The 21,265-nt window shown below is 40.5% G+C and overlaps 1 protein-coding gene across 11 annotated transcripts in view; it reads left to right on the forward strand.

The window, feature by feature from the left end:
* nrxn3b (neurexin 3b) overlaps positions 1–21,265 on the forward strand; it is a 234,772-nt gene that overhangs the window by 98,458 nt on the left and 115,049 nt on the right. For all 11 annotated transcript variants that reach the window (XR_015848352.1, XM_088325668.1, XM_088325677.1 and 8 more), the window contains 3 exons: positions 6,732–7,170; positions 9,273–9,656; positions 19,802–20,005. Coding sequence is in view for 10 of the 11 variants with exons in the window: in XM_088325668.1 (XP_088181794.1) it covers positions 6,732–7,170; positions 9,273–9,656; positions 19,802–20,005 (1,027 nt within the window). In the remaining variant the exon portion in view is untranslated. The remainder of the gene's footprint in view (positions 1–6,731; positions 7,171–9,272; positions 9,657–19,801; positions 20,006–21,265) is intronic.

Raw genomic sequence — 21,265 nt, forward strand, 5'->3', positions numbered from 1 at the left:
ACCTGCCCCACGGGCCATATGTTTTTGCCAATAAAGTCAAAGTGTTTTTTTTTCCCCTGCATTATAATGAAAAATATGTGCCATCTTATACATTTCCGAAGTGTCGGTATGTAGATTTACTTTTGCAAACTTTAGGATCACATGAATCGGACCAATTAAATATTAAACCTAATTTCAGCCCAGTAGTCTATATTTCCATTTTGTAGTTTTTTTTTTACATCAAGTCTGGTAAATGGGTTCTAAATTCTTAATATATCATTACAAATTTACAATGGAAAGAAGAAAGGATTGAAGTGATTTCACCTCAATTCTATTCCTTTTTAATACAGTTTTACCGGATTTTTGAACCAGGCATATCCAACAAAATACTGTAGTCCCAGCCCCCACCCCAAATGGGAAAATATGACCAAATTTTGGGGAGTTCATTTAGAAAATCAAAAAAGAAAGTTACACTGTTCACTTTCCTATTTTCGGAGGGTGCTAATTGGACAAAAATGACTTATTTTTAAGGGATGGTTGAAATAAAAACATATACTTTAAGCTATTATATTAAACAAACTCATTTTTGTGGGTTTTCTGAGTCTAAGTTGGGCGTTTTGTAGCTCTAATTTTAAACATAATGAACACATTTGTGGGTATTGGTATTTAATATATATATATATATATATATATATATATGTATATATATATCTCATCTCATCTCATTAGCCGTACCGCTTATCCTCATTAGGGTCGCGGGGGGGCTGGAGCCCATCCCAGCCATATATATATATATATATATATATATATATATATATTCATTCACTTTTTATTTCACTTTTTCATTATTTTTTCATTATTTTTTCATTTGTCCTGTTGTCGAAATGTTGGAGAAATTTGGAGGTTCGATAATCGAGAGAAAAGTCTTCTCATATGTGGATAATGATGGGCAGGAGCCAGCCGCGTGGAGGGAGATACAACTTTATTGATTCGTCAATGAAGATCTCACAGAGCTAGGAACATGACAATGTATTTAAAGCTGGTAGTGACGATTAGGCTTCGATTGAGTACACCCCAAAAGGCGGTCCTGTATCACGTATTACTTAAAGGAATTTTGTTTTTCTCGTTCAAGCCATCTCCTTGTATCCTTATTAGGAGACAAGGAGATGGCTTCTCCAAACAGTCTGACGTCAGTGTATACAGAGATCTTCGTTCCTCGCCCAGTGTATACAGAGACCTTTCGTTCCTTGCCCAGTGTATACAGAGACTCAACTGTCTGCCAAGAACTTCCCGAACTGAGTTTTTTACTGACGTCAGTGTATGCACAAATGCAAGTCTATTTACCACAATCTTTCTACATTTCTACATGTATGCAACTCTATTCTACAAATGCAAGTCTGTTTGCCACAACAGTCCCCCTAAAAAATTGATGATATTTTTTATATTATTTTCTCAAAAGTGCGTGTTTAACGTGCTCCCTCTACCCCGCACGCCATCTTGTCACCCGTACAGCGGTGACTCTTGCAAGCGACGGGGAAAAATGTCTTGAGGGACATTCCAGTCGAGGGGGAAGTAAAAAAAGATGGCAGAGCTTGGATAAAAATGAGAAGAAATGAGAGTAAACGGCACGACGTTTTTGTTAGTCATCATGTTTTTCATGCTGGAAGCCCCCCCCAACCCCCAAGATACAAAGGCAAATGGAACTCTGGCCTTCTGTTTTATTTTGGAGGGTTTTTTTTTTCATTTTCTTCAGGGCCAAACACATGACTTCATCGCGAGTTGTTAGTATTAAAGATATTAAAGTAGAGCAAATAAAGTATTTTGGTTATTTGAAATGAATTATTTTAATTTCAATCTTATTATTTTTTGTATCAAAATTTTTAAGCATCATTGGTATTATTTTGTGTTTATCATTCATTTAACTTTTTTGTTAAATTTAATTACTGGAAATTATTTATTAGATAGATACTTTGTTCATTATTTTTATTTTTATTTATATTATCATGTATTTTATTTTTATATTTTATTCAATTGTTTTTCTTGTTTTTCTGGTTGTTTTGATTACATTTAATTGAATAAAAAATACTTAAAATCATTGATCATTCATCCATCCATCCATATCTGCACCACTTATCCTCAGTAAGGTCACGGGGGTGCTGGAGCCCATCCTAGCTATCTTCGGGCAGTGGGCAGGGGACACCTTGAACTGGTTGCCAGCCAATCACAGGGCACACAGGGACAGGCAATTCGCTCACGCATTCACGCCTAGGGACAATTTGTACCGGCTAATTAACCTTACATGCATGTTTTCGGAATGTGAGAGGAAACCGAAGTGCCCGGAGGAAACCCACGCAAGCACGGGGAGAACATGTAAACTCCGCACAGGAAGGTTGGTAGCTGGATTTGAACCCATAACCTCAGAACTGTGCCGCGCACGCGCTAACCAACGCGCCGCCGTGTTGCCCTCATTGATCATTGAAATGTTATTTTATTCTTGTCATTTTAATTCGAATGCATTCATTTTTAATATTTGTCCCTATTTTTCTAGTGTTTTCCCATTTACCTTTTTAATTTAGTTTAATTGAGTAAGAAATACATTCATTTATTAAGATGTGTTTTTTTTTTTTTACTGTCAACTACTTTTTAATTTTAGTAATATTTTTTTTTTTTTATATAAATTACAATATTACGATATAAATGCTCTTAAAATGAGAAAATCATTTGTGGGCAGGGAAACCCTGAGATGAACCTTTTATTGGGGTCTTTTTTCCTCACATGGTTTTATTGTGCCTCACCAAGTCCGTTTGCATTGTTCTTGTTTATAAAAGGTTGGCTTGTTTTCCTTTTTTATCTATCATACATTTTTATCTAAGCTAGCTTCTACATATATAAATTAAATTGCAATTAAATTGATTATTGGTAAAGCAATTCTCAAGGTTTCTTCATTTTCCGCATGCTGAGGTTTTTGAATTTTCTTTTAGAGTTTTTCCTTACCCTCAGGTAGGTTTTAGATCAGGGGATGGTGTCATAATAGTCTTTGGTCTGTGCAGCCCTTGAGACTCCTTGTGATTAAGGGCTATACAAATGAACATGACTTGACTTGAGTGAGGTTTTTGAGGTTTTCCTTGCCCTCGTGTAGGTTTTAGATCAGGTGATGGTGTAATAATAGTCTGTGGTTTGCAATCATCTGTGGTATGTAAAGCCCTTTGAGACTTGTGATTAAGGGAGTCACAAATAAACACGACTTGACTGAAGTTTTGAGTTTCCCTTGCCACCATGAAGGTTTTAGATCAGGGGATGGTGTCATAATAGTCTAGTTTGCAATAGTCTGTGGTCTGTGCATCTCTTTGAGACTCTTTGTGATTAAGGGCGTTACAAAATTACATGACTTGACTGAGGTTTTTGAGTTTTTCCTTGCCCTCATGTAGGTTTTAGATCAGGGGATGGTTTAATAATAATCTGTAGTTTGCAATAGTCTTTGGTCTGTGGAGCCCTTTGAGAGTCCTTGTGAAGCGCCATACAAATAAACATGACTTGACTTAAATGCATATAGTAATCCAGTTGTTTATTGCAAATCACACAACCGTTTCAAAAGCATTTAATCCAGGGAATAGCACAGTTTTGTCTGGCTTTTTTCTTTTTATGTAAAAAAAAAACTGCGATATTTACCCCTTTTCTTCTCCGTTTTACTATTAGCGCCTTCTTTTAGGTGGAGGTCACCTGCACTGATTTTCTGTCAAATCTCGTCAGGATTATCCGTAATCCAGCAGGAGTCAAATCTGTTTGCTGACAGCTGCGCTCTCCGTGGTGCTATTTGGCCTATATAACGAAAGACCGTCTTACTTCTCCGGACCATGAAGGGCCACGTTCCTTTTCCATCTTTTTTCCCCCCGTTGCGTTCAAGCGCGATATAAAGATTGTATACATTTATGGATGAGGGGCTTTCGCTCAATTTGTCATGGGCAAATAGCGCCGATGTTGAGTCTATCCTCTGCAGACTCGCCCTTATGAAGTCTTCTTCGGGCGTAGATCTTCAGGATTTCTTTTCCGGCGGTTGGATACCATGTCAATAAAGCGGGTGTTTGCGTTCAATTTCCGTTTCATGGAGACCAGAGTGTAACTGAAAATCGGGACAAATGCACTCAGCCATTGTTAAACGCCTGATGTGTGCTAGAGAGTACTTGGATGAACTAGACCAGTGGTTCTCAACCCACCGTCTAACCTTAATAATTGTATTAAGGTTGGGGCGCTGGCACCCGTGTTTTACAAGCGTTATTCAAATTACCGTAACCGATATAAAAAAAAAAACAACAGATTGAATTAATGTAGTTCTCCAGAACACCCACAAGGTGGCAGTACCTTCCAACAATTTTATCTCACAGGCATCCATATGTGGCGACGATCTAATGACAGGCAAGAAATGACACGGACTAGGAGTAATTAATAAGGCGTTTTGAAAAGCATTTTTTTTGTTAAGAGATAAAAAAAAAAACATTTGAATCCTTACAACATTATTTAATAATAATAATAATAATAATAATTTCCTTTGTATTGTCATTCTTTGTAACAATGTACACAGAACGAAATGTCGATACACCTGACCCGTTGTAGCGAGTCGGTGCAGCCGCAGCCAGAGGGCGCCGCCATTATACCAATTAGGTATGTGTCGGTCGAGGCGCGAACCAGCGACCTCCCAGTCTCAAAGCCGGCACACTACTATCTAGGCTACTGAGCTGGTAAACATTAACCTTATTATTTTGGATTGTCATAGGGGCAATTAATTGAGGTACGGGATGGGTCCTGTATGATAGGGGTGTCTCTGTCTCCAGGAATTGCTTCACCATCTACCACACAGGCCTATAAAACGCCTGATCATGTTGTAAATAGTTGAAAATATGTGGAAAAAAGTATATACAGTTTGTCTATACATGATTATAATCCTGAAAAATCAAAGTTCGTTTTTTGTTTTGTTTTTCATTTTAAGCTGTCATTACATTGTCTTAACCTATCTTTATGGTAGATATGGCCACATATTAAAAGTTTGGGTTGTTCTGAAAAAAAGTAATCACTCATAACATGATTTCTGACTTTTTCGTGGCAAAAATAACATTAAAATTCCAAGCGGCCTGTATGATACTTGGTCAATAAGGGGTTAATGACAAGCTGCGGCCCAAATCAGCGAAAAACTTCTAGAGACCACTTGAATAGATTTACATAGAAAAGATGCTCTGAATAAAGAGTAAATACATCAAATGGATTTTATAACTTGCAAGTAGGACACAGAGAAGCCTTCAGATCAGGAATTCCAACCCGTTTGTTGGGTCTAAAATGACCACTTACGTGTGGGAGAGCTAAAGAAATATGGGCTAATCGTAGAAAGAAATTCAGGCAAAGACTTTTCTAGACAACTGCAGTTGGAGAAGGGAGCTTTCGACACTCCGGCCAAAAACTCCTGAAGAATTTCCCCCTCTGCGCTGTGTTTTATTGAAGTCACAAGGGTGGAATAGTACTGAGAAAAATAGAAGAAGCTCCCTCTGACCCTAACCCCACTGGGACAGTACCAATACTTTTAAACAAGACAGGAAAACTCAGAGACGCCAAAAAGGGCCATACAATCTGATTAGAAATACACACTTTTGAGCAAATACTTTAAGCCTACTTTACACCATTCTAGAGTCCCTCCCCAGGGCCCTTTCTTTTAATTACATAGAGTTCAAAAACAGATTTGCCCCAAAAGGGTGTGGAAATCAAAAAACAGCAACATGATTAGCTGATGGCGACAATGATGTAATAGTAAAAATTACGAACAACAGTGCACAATGATAGTCAAAATAACAAACTTGCACCCTATGAAATCTCCTTTGCAGGTGTCTAATATTAAAAACAGTATACAAGACTATGAAATCCATATCTTATTATTATGTAATATATTCTTCACTGTATCAGCCTTTGGTTATGCTCAACATATGCAAACAAACTATCTGTCTTTTTCTGTGGCATGAAGTGGCGAGTGTCAACTCGCACTAGTAGCGATTTATCGCCATCTACTGTTGAGGAGTTTGAGTCACCCTCAGTTTTTTTTTTCCTTTTGTCAGAATTATTTTGACAGGGCAAAGACCTGCATCCTACTTTTGGGTTCCGACCCACCAGTTGAGAAATATTGATCTAGACAAGGGCTGTGAGTGGATTTTCACTTGTCCAACTCATGTTAGGATCCCTAGGGAGCGCTAACCAGGGGGAGTGGCTGGGGAGCACCCACCTGCTCCTTTATTGGTTCCAACATCTGGAAATCATTATTCCTTGGAGCCGACTTTCACTTATTAGCAATTAACTATTCTTTTCAAAAGTGAGAGAGCCCTGCAAGTCGGGATCTGGCACACCATTTTCCCCTTAGAGGGCTACAACCTGGGGATATGGTTGGAGAGCCCTAACTTGCTTCTAATTAGTCCCCACACCTTCAGTTCATTATTTCTATGAGCTGGCTTTCAATTATCAGCAATTAACTGTTATTTTTGAAAGCAAGAGAGACTTGTAATTGCCATCTTTTAGTTACCTTAGCCGCTTAGGCCCGTCTGAAGTTTGCTAGAGAGCACTTAGATAATATATATGAGATCTGATCTAGAAAAGAACTGGAAGCTGGTTTTCACTTTTGCTAAAACGGAAAATCCATAAACTGGCCTTGGTGCTTTGAGTGAGGGAGGACGATTTATAAAATGGACCGATTGTCATCAAAGACTGTGCTCCTCTCTCAGGTGGTGTACAAGAACAACGACATCCGTCTAGAACTGTCCCGCCTGGCCCGGATCGTGGACCCCAAAATGAAACTCCTGGGCGACGTGGTTTTCAAGTGCGAGGACGTGCCCACCCTGGACCCCATCAACTTCGAAACCCCCGACGCCTTCCTGGCCCTGCCCAAGTGGAACACCAAACGGGTGGGCTCCATCTCCTTCGACTTCCGGACGTCCGAGCCCAACGGCTTGATCCTCTTCACCCACGGCGAGCCTCAAGAACGCCGGGACGCCAAGTCCCAGAAGACCAACAAGGTGGACTTCTTTGCTGTGGAGCTTCTGGATGGGGTACTGTATCTGGTACTGGATATGGGCTCTGGAACCATTAAGGTGAAAGCGACCCAGGCTAAAGTGAACGAAGGGAACTGGCACCATGTGGACATCCAGAGAGATGGTCGATCAGGTGAGGAAGGCGCTATATGAACCGAAAGGAATCTTTGGTGTTTCCAGTGTATAATGAATGAATGAAAACTTGAAACTAGGTTTGATGTCCAGACCAGTGATAATAATGTCATTGATCCTGGTGTACTGTTCAAGTTCTGCTACACGTCCTTCTAGTGCACAGGCGGTCCGCGGGCCGGATCAGGCCCGCTGAGTGAATGAATCTGGCCCGTGAGACAGCCCTAAGGAAAGCACAAGAGAAAAACGAGCTGCAGGTTGAAATATGTCCACTTGATGTTGCCAAAGCCAGGCGCCTCTCACATACGCTGTACTTGGATTTCTTTTTTTTCCTCCCTTTTTCTCTCACTTTCTATCTCTCTCTCTTTCACTCGCTCTGTCTATCTTTTTCTTTCTTTGTTCCTCTTTGTCTTTTTATCTATCTGTGTCTTTTTACCTTATTTTGCTCTCGCTTCCTTTTTACCTTTCTCTGTCTTTTCTCTCTCTCTCTTGCATCCCCCTCCTCTTTTTCCCCTTCTCTCTCTCCTTCTCACTTTCTCTCTTTCTATTTCTGTTTGGGTTTCTTTTTCTCTCTCTTCTCACTATTTCTCTTTTTATCTCTTTTGTTTCTTACATTCTCTTTCTCTCTTGCTCTCTTTTATCTCTTTCTTTCTCCCCTTCTCTCTTTCTTTGTCCCACCCTCTCTCTTTTTCTCCCTCTCTTTCTCTTATTTCTTTCCCTCTGTTTTTTCTTTCTCCTCAATCTACTAGTTTCTTTCTTTCTTTCTTTCTCCATTTCCTTCCCTCTTTCTTTCTTTCTTTCTCCATTCTCTTCCCTCTTTCTTTCTTTCTTTCTTTCTTTCTTTCTTTCTTTCTTTCTGTCCATCTCTCCTTTTCATTCTTCAACATGCTTCCTGTACTGGTTTTCGGAAGAGGTCCACCGAGTTTACGGCGTCGTCCACTCCGTTCTTTCTCCTTCGAAACCCATAGACGCCAAAATCGCGGCGCACATTAGCGGCTACGCTAGCCTCACACTGGACTTGCGGTCTTACCTTCTCGAAACGTCTAGATGTAAAAATTGAAATTAGGGCTGTATTTTATATTCTTTATTCGACTTATTAAACCAGGTGGAAAAAAAAACCCATTTGAAATCAAAATCTGGCCAAGAGACACCTAAAAAAACAAGACAAATCCTTGTCGGTTCTCTGGAAGATTGGATACTATGATTCTGAAATTGGATTAATCTGTTCATTTTTGCTCTCCCAAAGGAAAAATATAACTATTCAATTTATGCATCTAAATATTTTTGGCCTTCTCAGAAAATGTACAAAAGTTGTAATCATTAGTTTCTAAAAATAAAACAATTGCTGGGATTATAAATACATATTTTAGATACTTATTGGCAAGATTGAATTGGTTTAAATGTATTTGATTAAAAATGCATATAAATATATTCGTTCATATTTTTCTATATTTCATTATTGCCCCCCCATTCTTTCACTTTAATTTTTTTTTGCAAAATTCAATTGATTTAAAAATACCTTTTCTTTTGGTAAAATCAGATTTATTGCTGCTTTTTAAAGCTAAAACAGTTTCATGATTTTTTTTTTTCGCTGGTGGCATTTTTATGCAAAAATGACAAAACAGGTATGAAATATCATTTTAAGAAAGCAATACATCTACATATTTACATAAACACACAAAATATTTTCTTTTTTTAATTCAATAAAATAAGCATACTTTTGATGTAAAAAATAGGTTGGATCATTTTAATATTTTTTTACCAATTTAAAAAAAAAAAAATTATCATCTGCACAAGTTTGCTCATTTTAATAAAAACAATGAGAAGCATTTGAAAAAAATCAAGACTCCCATTTTTTTTCTTTTTTACTTTTTTTCTTTCCATGTTTCCTTATCTATTTCAATTAAAAACAAATACATTTATCACAAGCTTTGTTTCCATCGTAATCCTGATTCTTGCTTCTCCCTTTAGCATCACTGCAAGCCTTGAGAACCGGAACTAAAAAAAATGTTTATAATGAGATTCTGAAGAGAGAGAAAGGCATTGTGGGAAGTAGTTCTGTAATTACCCAATCAGCATATTCAACAGTACATTTGTCTCCTGAAGGTATCATCTCCGTAAACAGCCGTCGGACCCCATTCACGGCCAGCGGAGAAAACGAAATCCTGGACCTGGAGGGGGATCTTTACCTGGGTGGCCTTCCCTCCAACCGGGCAGGCTTGGTGCTCCCCACCGAACTCTGGACCGCCATGCTGGACTACGGTTACGTGGGCTGCATCCGGGATCTTTTCATCGACGGGCGCAGCAAGGACATCCGGCGGATCGCCTCGGCGCAGAACGCTACCGGGATCAAGTCCTCTTGCGGCAAGGCCACCGGGAAGCAGTGCGATAGCAACCCCTGCAGGAACGGCGGCGCCTGTAAGGAAGGCTGGAACCGCTACATCTGCGACTGCTCCGGTACGGGATTCTGGGATAGGACTTGTGAAAGAGGTGAGTCTTGTATTGTGGAAACGTCACCCTGTGCAATAGACAGGGTTGGGTAGGGTTACTTTAACTGGATTACTTTCAATTACTTTTGGATTACTCCAATACCAAATATGCTAATAAAAGACAAAAGAAACTAAATATGAATAAAATGACTCAATTTTGTGCAGGCTTGGGGAGTAACAGAATACATGGAACGGCAAAAATGATGTTGGCAAGCTGTTTGGATTGATTTTCATTTTGTTTCTGTCGCATTTTATGTTCGTTTTGCCGGAGATCAAAGAGATCAAAGCCAGGAGAGAAAGCTTACCACGTGTTGTGAGTCATCATTTTATTCATATTTAGTTTATTTTGTCTTTTATTAGCATATTTGGTATTGGAGTAAACCAAAAGTAATTGAAAGTAATCTAGTTAAAGTAACCCTACCCAAGCCTGGCAATAGACTCCTATGGTTTGGTTTTTAGATCGTCTCGATGTTTATGAGCAGTCCTGGAGAAATCCTGTCAAAATCAAAGCGCTATACACTAGCATTGCGGCATTAGTGAGACGACATTAGCACTCCAGGAGCAGTAAATACTCCCCAAACCCTGCCCCCACGCATCTTTCCACTCCAGATACTCAAAAGTCCGTCTTAGTTCCTTCATAAACTCTAAAATCTTGCGCAAAAGTGGACTTTATGTTGCAGGCGCCACTAAAGATCCTCGTTATCCGAATCATAACCGGTCCGAGGGTTTCACGTTATGTCCACGTCGTAACCGTGACTTGTGCGAAAGAGAGGGGGAAAGAGCAGTGTTCATTTTACCTCTGAAAAGTGATGGGTCCCAGGGACTCGCATGCTCAAAAATCTATGGGTCCCAAAATTTAGTCTTATCGAGGTTGAAATTGTAAAACGGCGACAAATATATAAATAAATATATAAATCTATATATTCATTCAGTTTTAATCTCATCTCATCTCATTAGCCGTACTGCTTATCCTCATTAGGGTCGCGGGGGGGTTGGCTGGAGCCCATCCCAGCCATCTCCGGGCAGTGGGCAGGGGACACCCTCAACTGGTTGCCAGCCAATCACAGGGCACACAGGGACAGACAACTCATTCGCTCATTCACACCTAGGGACAATTTGGACCGGCCAATTCACCTGAAATGCATGTTTTTGGAACGTGGGAGGAAACCAGAGTGCCCGGAGGAAACCCACGGAAGCACGGGGAGAACATACAAACTCCGCACAGGAAGTCTGGAGCTGGATTTGAACCCACGCAGGAGGTTCCCATGACATGAACTGTGCCGCACAAGCGCTAACCACTGCGCCGCCGTGCTGCCCTCAGTTTTAATCATCACACCTAATTGGTAATACAAAGCAGTTATCACTTCAGATTTTTCAGTTCACAAAAACATTGTACATTATACAAAATAATATTGCTGAAATAATAGTCTATATATTCATGCAGTTTTAATCCCTTCAGATTTTTCACTTCATATATTCTTCCTGGTTTGCTGTCCCGCCACAGTTGAAATGCATTCTCAAGGTCCAATTGCAGCAACGGAATTTCCATAGCTAATTTGTGGTTTTCATTATCGTTGTGCCGATCCAATGTGCTTTGCTGAAAGTTCGTGTTGCGAAATGATTTATGCAATCCAGTTTTTTTGTCACGCTGGGTGCACGCATCACAGAACATGTAGCCTCCATTATCATCCTCCTCATAGCGTAACCAGGAATATAATTGAGTCCATTTTGGCAGAAAAGTCCTTTTCTTGCTAGGAGTATTCTTTTGTTTATCTTTCTTCGAATCGTTCGCTTCAAAACACGTGTTTTTTCTTGCCTTCGCGGTCTTCTGAAGAATTTCTCCGCCGTTTTTTCGTGCCGGAATTACCACTTTCTGTATTATGTTTCGACTTATAACCGACACTGAAGAAATTACCAATTTTTGGTTGATTTTCACCAAATACCAACTGATTTTACGGAGGCATACTTCTCTTTCACTCGACAACCACCAAAACAATGACGTCATCTCGAAGCAACGAGATCTCGTTTGCCGAGATCGTCGTGAGACCAAAACAACAATGGCGGATCTGCCTGACGAAAAGTTTGGAGTGCAGTAAATCTTTGTTTAAAAAAAAAAAGTAATCGGGTAATAATGACAATTTGGTGTCAAAAAATTTGCGTTCCGGGGACGCACGTTGATTTGACACAATGCGTCCCCAGCAAAAATGATGCGTCTAGAACGCAGGGACGCGGGCAAACGAGAACACTGAAAGAGAGAGAGGTAGAGAGTGAGAAAAACAAAGAGAGACAGGGAGAAAAGGGGGAAGGGATGTACACAAAAAGGGGAGAAAGTGGGAAAGAACAAGAGAAAGAGCTAAAGACAAAGAGAAAATGAGAAACGGCCAAAGAGAAGGAAGAATGAGATGGAGAGACAAAGACGGAGGAAAGGAAGAAGAAAGGGAAGACAAAAATGAAGGGGAAAATACAAGTTATAAAAATAACCAGGTCACACTTCTGTGATAAAGCAACTAACATAATAATAAAAGAATAGGATGAAGCCTCATGTTAGCCTACCTAATCGTAAGTTTAAGAAAAAAACTGAAAGATGAAGAATGAGAAAGAGACAAAGAGAGAAAGAGAGGAAGAGATTGACAGAAAAAGAGAGAAAGCATGAAAGAAAAAGAAAATGAGAGAAACAAAGACAGAACGTGAGAGAAAGAGAGGGGGAGAGAGAGAGATAAAGAGTAAGAAAAACAGAGAGAAATGGAGAGAAAGGGGGGAAGGGATGTACAGAAAAAGAGAGAGAAAGTGTGAAAGAACAAGAGAAACAGCTAAAGAAAAATAGAAAATGAGAAACGGCCAAAGAGAAAAGAAAGAGAAAGAAGAATGAAACAAAGATAGAGCGGATGAAGAAAAGGGAAGACAAAAATGAAGGGGAAAGTTATAAAAATAACCTGGTCACACTTCTGTGAAACAGCAACTAACATAATAATAGAATAGGATAAAGCCTCATGTTTGCCGACCTAATCGTAATTTTAAGGAAAAACCAGAGAGACAGAGAGAAAGATAAAACATGAGAAAGAGACTGAGAGAGACGAAGAGAGAGAAGAAAATATTGACAGAAAAAGAGAGAAAGTGTGGAAGAACAAGAGAAAGAGCTAAAGAAAAAGAGAAAATGGGAAACGGCCAAGGAGAAAGAAAGAGAAGGAAGAATGAGACAGACAGACAGATAGAGAGGATAAAGAAAGGGGAAGACAAAAATGAAGGTGAAAGTACAAGCTATAAAAATAAACAGGTCACACTTCTGTGATACAGCAACAAACATAATAATAAAAGAGGAGAATGAAGCCTCATGTTCTCCTACCTATTTTAAGGAAAAACCAGAGAGACAGAGAGAAAGATAAAGAATGAGAAAGAGAATGAGAGACAAAGAGAGGAAGCTATTGACAGAAAAAGAGATAAAACATGAAAAAAAAGAAAATGAGAGAAACGAAGACAAAAGAGAAAGAAAGAGAAGGAACAAAGACAGAAGAGAGAAAGAAAAGAAAAAAATATAGCAAAAGATAGAGAGAGTGAGAAAGAGAGTAGGAAGGCAGGCAGGGGAAACACAGCTCCTTTTGTTTCGTGAGTCGCCATATTTAAAACCACAATCGTTTTTTCTCTCTTGTGCTTCTCTCAGCGTCGTCTCAGCTCTTTCCACTACCGCCCCCCCGAAAGTCCGTCTCCATAAACCTTAAAATCTCGCGCCAAATCGGACTTGGCGTCGCAGGCGCCACTAAAGACCCTCGTTATTCGGATCATGGCCGGTCGGAAGGTTCCGCGTTATACCCGGGTCGTAACCGGGACTCGTAAACAACCCGAGAGCAACTCCGCCACTCTTAAAACTGCACTTTGCGATAAAAACGTAATGCGGCCCGCCTCTTAAAACACAGACGAGGGAAGTTCACTGTGTTTCCGCGACGATACTAAATCAAGATTTTCGTAGACACTCGACCGAGTAAATCCGGGGGAAGTTTCCATAAACCCGAGTTTAGTTCTTCTTACACTTTAACGCAGGGGTGTCAAGCTCATTGGAGCTGAGGGCCACATGCTAAAAAAAAATGTCACGGGAGCCACCCCAGTAGATTTAAGAGAAAGAGAGAGGGAGACGAAGAGAAAGAGAGAAACATAAAGAGAACGAGGGAGAGAGTAAGAGAGAGAAGGAAAGAGAAAGAAAATGGGAGAGGAATAAAGAGAGCATAATATAGGAAAAAGAGGGGAAGAGAAAGATACAAAGAACAATTAGAAGTGAAAGGGAGAGAGTCATAGAGAGATAGAGTGAAAAAAATGGAAAGAGAAGGTAAAGAAAGAAATAGAAAAAAAGAGAAAGAAAAAAAGATAAAACGACTGAAATAATAAAAAGAGAGAAACTCGGAGAGAGAGAGAGAGAGAGAGAGAGAGAGAGAGAGAGAGAGTGGTATAGAGGGAGCATAATATATAAAAAGAGGGTAAGAGAAAGAAACAAAGAAAAATTAGAACTGAAAGGGAGAGAGAGTCAAGAGAGATATAGAGAAAAAGAGTGAGTGTGAAAATGAAAGGGAAAGCGAGAGAGTGAAAAAATGGAAAGAGAAGGTAAAGGAAGACAAAAAAAGAGAAAGAAAAAAGATAACAGGACTGAAATAATAAAAAAGAGAGAAACAGAAAGAGAGAGAGAGAGAGAGTGAGATAGAGAAGGAAAGAGAAAGAAAAGGGGAGCGGTATAGAGAGAGCATAATATATAAAAAGAGGGTAAGAGAAAGTAACAAAGAAAAATAAGAAGTCAAAGAGAGAGAGTCAAAGAGAGATGGAGAGAAAAAAGTGAGTGTGAAAAAGAAAGGGAAAGCGAGAGAGTGAAAACAATTGAAAGAGAAGGTAAAGAAAGAGAAAAAAAGAGAAAGAAAAAGATAACAGGACTGAAATAATAAAAAAGAGAGAAACAGAAAGAGAGAGAGAGAGAGAGAGTGAGAGAGAAGGAAAGAGAAAGAAAAGGGGAGCGGTATAGAGAGAGCATAATATATAAAAAGAGGGTAAGAGAAAGAAACAAAGAAAAAAAGAAGTCAAAGAGAGAGAGTCAAAGAGAGATGGAGAGAAAAAAAGTGAGTGTGAAAAAGAAAGGGAAAGCGAGAGAGTGAAAACAATTGAAAGAGAAGGTAAAGAAAGAGAAAAAAAGAGAAAGAAAAAGATAACAGGACTGAAATAATAAAAAAGAGAGAAACAGAAAGAGAGAGAGAGAGAGAGAGAGTGAGAGAGAAGGAAAGAGAAAGAAAAGGGGAGCGGTATAGAGAGAGCATAATATATAAAAAGAGGGTAAGAGAAAGAAACAAAGAAAAATAAGAAGTCAAAGAGAGAGAGTCAAAGAGAGATAGAGAGAAAAAAAGTGAGTGTGAAAAAGAAAGGGAAAGCGAGAGAGTGAAAAAAATTGAAAGAGAAGGTAAAGAAAGAGAAAAAAAGAGAAAGAAAAAGATAACAGGACTGAAATAATAAAAAAGAGAGAAACAGAGAAAGGGACAGAGAGAGGGAGAGATAGAGAAGGAAAGAGAGAGAAAAGGGGAGCGGTATAGAGAGAGCATAATATATAAAAAGAGGCAAGTGGGTCTTGTCTCCGTTGTGGTCCTGACATTCCCCAAAACAATTTGCTGACCTCTTAATTAATAAAGTGAAGCTAGAATGCAGCAATTGAAAATGAAAATCTTAAATTTGTCGGAATCATTGGCAGTAATCAGGTTCTTAAATAAGGTTTTAAAGAAGCGTGTAACAATTTTTGTTCGTGAAGTAAAAACTAAAAGAAGACGGCTTTTTTGTTTGGACCGATCTCACCTTGCCCTTATTCATTGTGGTCACTGGGGGGCAGCACGGTGGGGCAGTGGTTAGCGCATGTGCGGCACAGTTCTGAGATCGAACCTCCTGTGTGGAGTTTGCATGTTCTCCCCGTGCTTGGGTGGGTTTCCTCCGGGCACTCCGGTTTCCTCCCACATTCCAAAAACATGCATGTCAGGTTAATTGGCCAGTCCAAATTGTCCCTAGGTGTGAATGAGTGAGCAAATTGTCTGTCCCTGTGTGCTGGCAACCATTTGAGGGTGTCCCCTGCCCACTGCCCAGAGATAGCTGAGATGGGCTCCAGCACCCCCGTGACCCTACTGATGATAAGCGGTGCAGATAATGCATGGCTGGATGGATGTGGTCACTGGTAGCAGTCAACAACGTCATTTTAGATTACCACTATATTCTAAATAGTCTGTCTTGCTGTGAGTAAATAGGTGCAGCATTGTGTATGTATCATCGCCATTAATAAGGGAAAAACAGGCTGACAGGAATGGGATTGTGTCACCTTTTCAAGCTTTCCTTCTTAACGTCGTGTTTTTATTTAATTTTATTCCTTTTACTTGGGCTCAGCGTGTGCGTAGACTACAAAATAAAAGTCTTTCTCCTGCCGGCTGACAAGTTTTCAGGTCTCTGAGTCCCCAGTGTGAGTCTCCACTCTTCAAGTCTTCTTCGATAACCTTTAGGTTTGATCAACGTCTTGCGGTTTTGTTTGGAAGGACTGAAAAAAATACAAACAAGTCGTCTCGGAATTGCCCACCCTTGAACCTTTTTTTTCACACTACGGCATCCGGACTGTCTTATACTTGGCTGCCCCCTAGCTGACTGTTGAAGTAATGAAACCTGCATCACTCATTGAAAAATGCAGTCTTTTATAGGAACTGAATAGCCACAAAACATTAAAAAGTGGTGATAAAATGTTTGATATTCAAGAAGACTTAATAAATCAGCATTAAACAGATTTTAGATTTTAATCAGAGAGCTCCGTTCTACAGTAAATGGACAAAGTCGTGTTTATCACTGGAAAAAACAGCTCACCAATAATATAGATTAAAAAAATGACATCATCATAAAGTAGGATAACTGATGGTTCATTTTTGCCAATTTTTTTGCTATAGCTAACCTCGCTAAATGCTAATTATATTAAATGGATGACCATTCATTTTCCAAACCATTTTCCCTTACTCGGGGCACCAATTCCAATTTATACAAGCATCCATCCAATATCTGCATCGCCTATTCTCAGTAGGGTCGCGGGGGTGCTGGAGCCCATCCCAGCTATCTTTTGGCAGTAGGCAAGGGACACCCTGGATCGGTTGCCGGCCAGTCCCAGGGCACACAGGGACAGACAACTCATTTGTTCATTCACTTCAGTTAGGCCAATCAACCTGACATGCATGTTTTTAAAATTTGGGTGGAAACCGGAGTGCCCGGAGGAAACCCATCAAGCACGGGGAGAACTTGCAAACTCCACACACGAGGTTTGCCCCAAATTTATACAGTATTATTTTATTTAGTTTAATCGACAAAGAGCAGAGGTTGGGCTTTTTGGAACGCAGGCTACATCGGGTTAAAAACTGGTCAACGTAGGAATGCAAATTATTAATTTTCTTCATTGTATCTACAATTACAGTCTCGAATCCGATACATTGGCAATGCATGAGGGAAATAGATCATGTAGCCAGTTTTTTTATTTATTTAATTTTAATTTTTAATTTTGCATTTATGAATTCAGAAACATGACAACAATTGTTCCACGGACAGACTGAGGAGATAATTTCTTCCGCATGCTACGAGGCTCTTTAACTCCACTCGGGGGAGTAAAAGCCCACATGCAACCGCACCCACACATTTGCATATTACCCTATTTTTATTACAGTGTGTATTTTCTGTAGCACTATTTAAATACTCTATAGAAGATTGTCATATTGGGTATTTTATTTTTAAACACAAGGATACTGCTGGAAGTGTGAATTTAACTACGGGGATGAATAAAGTATCTATAGCTATCTATCTATCTATCTCTCTTTCTCTCTCTATCTATCATTTACAAGTACATGATATGTTTTATTGTCTCATAATAAACAATTAATTAATACACCAGATCATACGCACTGAGCTTCCATTAATTTTCCAGCTCATTCTCCCTCACCCGGGGCACCAATTTCAGTTTCTCGCACACCTTGATTTATACGAATCAGTATTTGGTAGTTTTTTATGGTACGTTTTATTCCGTGTACACCTTAAATTACAAGGTATAGTCTGCCTAATACACCAATAATCATACGCACTGAGCTTCCATTCGTTTTCCAGCTCATTCTCCCTCACTCGGGGCACCAATTCCAGTAACACACACCTTGACTTATATGAGTTCCCATTTGTTCATATTTCTGTAGTACATTTTTATACCGTCTTAATCGTTAAGGACTACATATAATCTGCAGTTTTACACTAACGATTATACTAACTGAGCTGCCATTCATTTTGCAACTCATTCTCCTTCACTCAGGGCACCAATTCCAGTAATTTGCACTCTTCGGCCCATTTACTCGATGTAAAAATAAATGTGATTTGTGGATTTCATGATATTGACTAACCTGGAATGAGTGCTGCGAACGATTAAATCCCCCCCAAGCTAATTTCGTGTACTGTACTGTTTTAGCCGCATTAATCAACTCAAAGTTCCATTAATCAAAGCGTCGACACAGTTCAGGTTGAGCACCTCCGTTGGCGTTTGAATAATCCATCCCTCGCATTCTGACCTTGCGGGATATCCTTGAACGACTTTCGCAGACTTCCAGGTTAAGCTAACGTCGTCGCGTTCGGGAGCTAGCCCACCGAAGCGAAGAAGTCAAATGTTAAGACGTGCGTCTTGTTTCAAACGCAGATTATATCTGTTACGTGTCGATAAAGCCCGGAGGATTTAGCTCATCCTCGTGTAAAGCTAGGTCAATATGTCGGCGGTGCAAAACCGATTACTCTTTCATATTGACGCCACACGGTTTTCGATTTTTTTTTATGTTCTGGTTGATCTATCCCCTGTTGACGTAAATGACGAGAAGATGTTTTTTAATGCCTTTTTTTAAAAACTTGAAATCGGACCTTAATACTGTTTCGTGATAATGGATTTTACTATGAACTCAAGTGTTTAAGATAATCCTTTGACTATTTTATAATGGAATCGTATTTTGATTCTACTTTTAGTTCAGTAAATATTTCAGTGGAGGGTCCTTTGCCGCCGTAACCGGGACAGAAGCAGCCAAGGGTCCTTTGCCTTAGAAACTGGGAACAGGAACTGTGCAGGGCTCTTTTACCGCAGAAATGGCCAAGGTTCATTCGCCAGTGAAACGAGGACAAAAACCTCTGAGGGTCCTTTGCTGCAGAAACCATGGACAGAAGCAGCCGAGGGTCATTTGATGCAGAAACAGGGGACAGAAATGGCAGATGGTATTTTTCCGCTAAAACCAGAAACAAAAGCGGCTTAAGGTCCAATGCTACTGAAAGTGGGGGAAAGGGCGGGTTAGGGTCCTTCGCTACCAGAACATGGGGAAAAAGCGGCTGAGGGTCCTCACTGCTGGAACAAGGGACTTAAGTGGCTGAGTGTTCTTGGCTGTTAAAACTGTGATAGAAAAAGCCGATGGTTCTTTGCGGCTGAACTATGGGACAGACGCAACCAGCCGAGGCTGGTACAAACCGGGAACAGGAACTGTGCAGGGCTCTTTTGCCACAGAAATGACCAAGGTTCATTCGCCAATGAAACAAGGGGCAAAAACCTCTGAGGGTCCTTTGCTGCCGAAACCATGGACAGAAGCAGCCGAGGGTCATTTGATGCAGAAACAGGGGACAGAAATGGCAGATGGTATTTTTCTGCTAAAACCAGAAACAAAAGCGGCTTCAGATCCAATGCTACTGAAACTGAGGGTTCTTCGCTGCTAAAACTGGGGCAGAACAAGCCAATGGTTCTTTGCGGCTGAACTATGGGAGAGACGCAGCCAGCCGAGGGTGGTACAAATCGGCAGAAACAGCTAAGGGGCTTACGCTGCCAAAACTTGTGACAGAAGAGACCAAGGCTCCTCCCGGTGAAAATGGATCTGGAATAATGGGTCTGGGGGGCCTTTCGCTGGCTCCTTTAATGGTTGGGTCGTTCTGTCATGAACGGGGGACGGACCTTATTTCATCCCAGGTGGGCACTCTCCAGCCACTCCCATCAGGGTTGTGCCCTCTATAAGGGAAACGGAGTGCCCGGTCCTGGTTGTACTTCTTGATCGTTTATTGATGGTTTGGCGACAAAATTTTTTTGTTGAATAAACATATTTTTTTTCCCCGCAGAGGCGTCTGTCCTGTCCTACGACGGCAGCATGTACATGAAGGTGGTGATCCCCCAGGTGGTCCACACGGAAGCCGAAGACGTCTCCCTCCGGTTCAAGTCCCAAAGGGCTTTCGGCCTCCTGATGGCCGCCACGTCCCGCCAATCGGCGGACACCCTGCGACTGGAATTGGACAGCGGGCGGGTTAAACTGACGGTCAACTTAGGTATCGTATGTCTACCGGCGCCACCTGGTGGTGACTTCCACTGTCTTTAGGGGAACATTTTTTTGGTTTTGCATTTTGAATTTTTTGGGAACGCAGACCTAACACGTACTAAACTGTTTTTTGTCATTGCATGGACTTGCTTGGGCTGTTTAACTTACAGTAACACATCTGCTGGTCATGATACTAATGTTTTCCTTTTTTTTTTGTCTGATTTTTGGAATGATATTATTCTTCTTTGCACAATTTTCGACAATCTTGCATTTTTGATGTGTGGGTCTGTTTTTTTTTCGGTTCTTTTTTTAAACGCTCATCATTGCCGATTCATCCATAAGTCTTTTTATGAGCCTTTTCTGGCACTCACCCCTTCAAAGGCCCGAGCCTGCGGCCCGTCGGGCAAATATCCCGATGCCACGCCCCCCCCACCTACAAACGAGGCATGTAAGACATGCTAATAACATCAATTCATCATATTTTTGATTTAAAATGGAGTCTTGACTTTCCATCTCGGATGGAATTATGTTTTTGTTTTTCGCGTCAACAGGCCTCGGTTGAGGTGGCGGTGCTTTGTGGCTCCGGGCTGTTTGCCGCCACTTTTCTGTTGCGGTTGACGGCACATGAACCGCCGACAGGTGGCGCTATATACTGTAATCCCTCGCTAATTCACACTTGCGATAATATAGTCAAATCAAGTCAAGTTTATTTGTTTGGCCCTTAATCACAAAGAGTCTCAAAGGGCTGCACAGACCACAGATTATTGCAAACCACAGACTATTATTGCACCATCCCCTGATCTAAAACCAACATGAGGGCAAGGAAAAACTCCAAAAAAACTCAACATGAGGAAAATCAAGAAACCTTGAGAAGGGACCGTACATGAGGTCATCCCCTTCCAGGATGACCAGGCCAAAATGGATGTTGCAATAACAAATAATACACAGATATTGTCAACATAAAATATAGGTTATTCATATGCTATAGAATAGAAGTGTGTTTTAAGCCTAGATTTAGACAATTCCACTGAGGTTGCAGATAGAATCTCAGGGGGAAGAGCGTCCCACAGGACTGGGGCCCGAATGGAGAACGCTCTGGAATCGGAATCCATTATCCCCGTCGCATGTTGCTGCCAGTGGGGCCAGGCAGAGTGCATTTTTAACGTACCTGCCTAATATTTTTTGCAGTTCTGTCCACCAAAAGTAAACTGCATTCATGTACCTGCAATCTAGTTTACCCAATCCCATATTGCTGCAAGTGGTTACTGGC

This window comes from Urocampus carinirostris, chromosome 20 (genome assembly GCF_059441175.1).
Source record: "Urocampus carinirostris isolate Australia breed hairy pipefish chromosome 20, RoL_Ucar_1.0, whole genome shotgun sequence".
NCBI classification, from domain to species: domain Eukaryota; kingdom Metazoa; phylum Chordata; class Actinopteri; order Syngnathiformes; family Syngnathidae; genus Urocampus; species Urocampus carinirostris.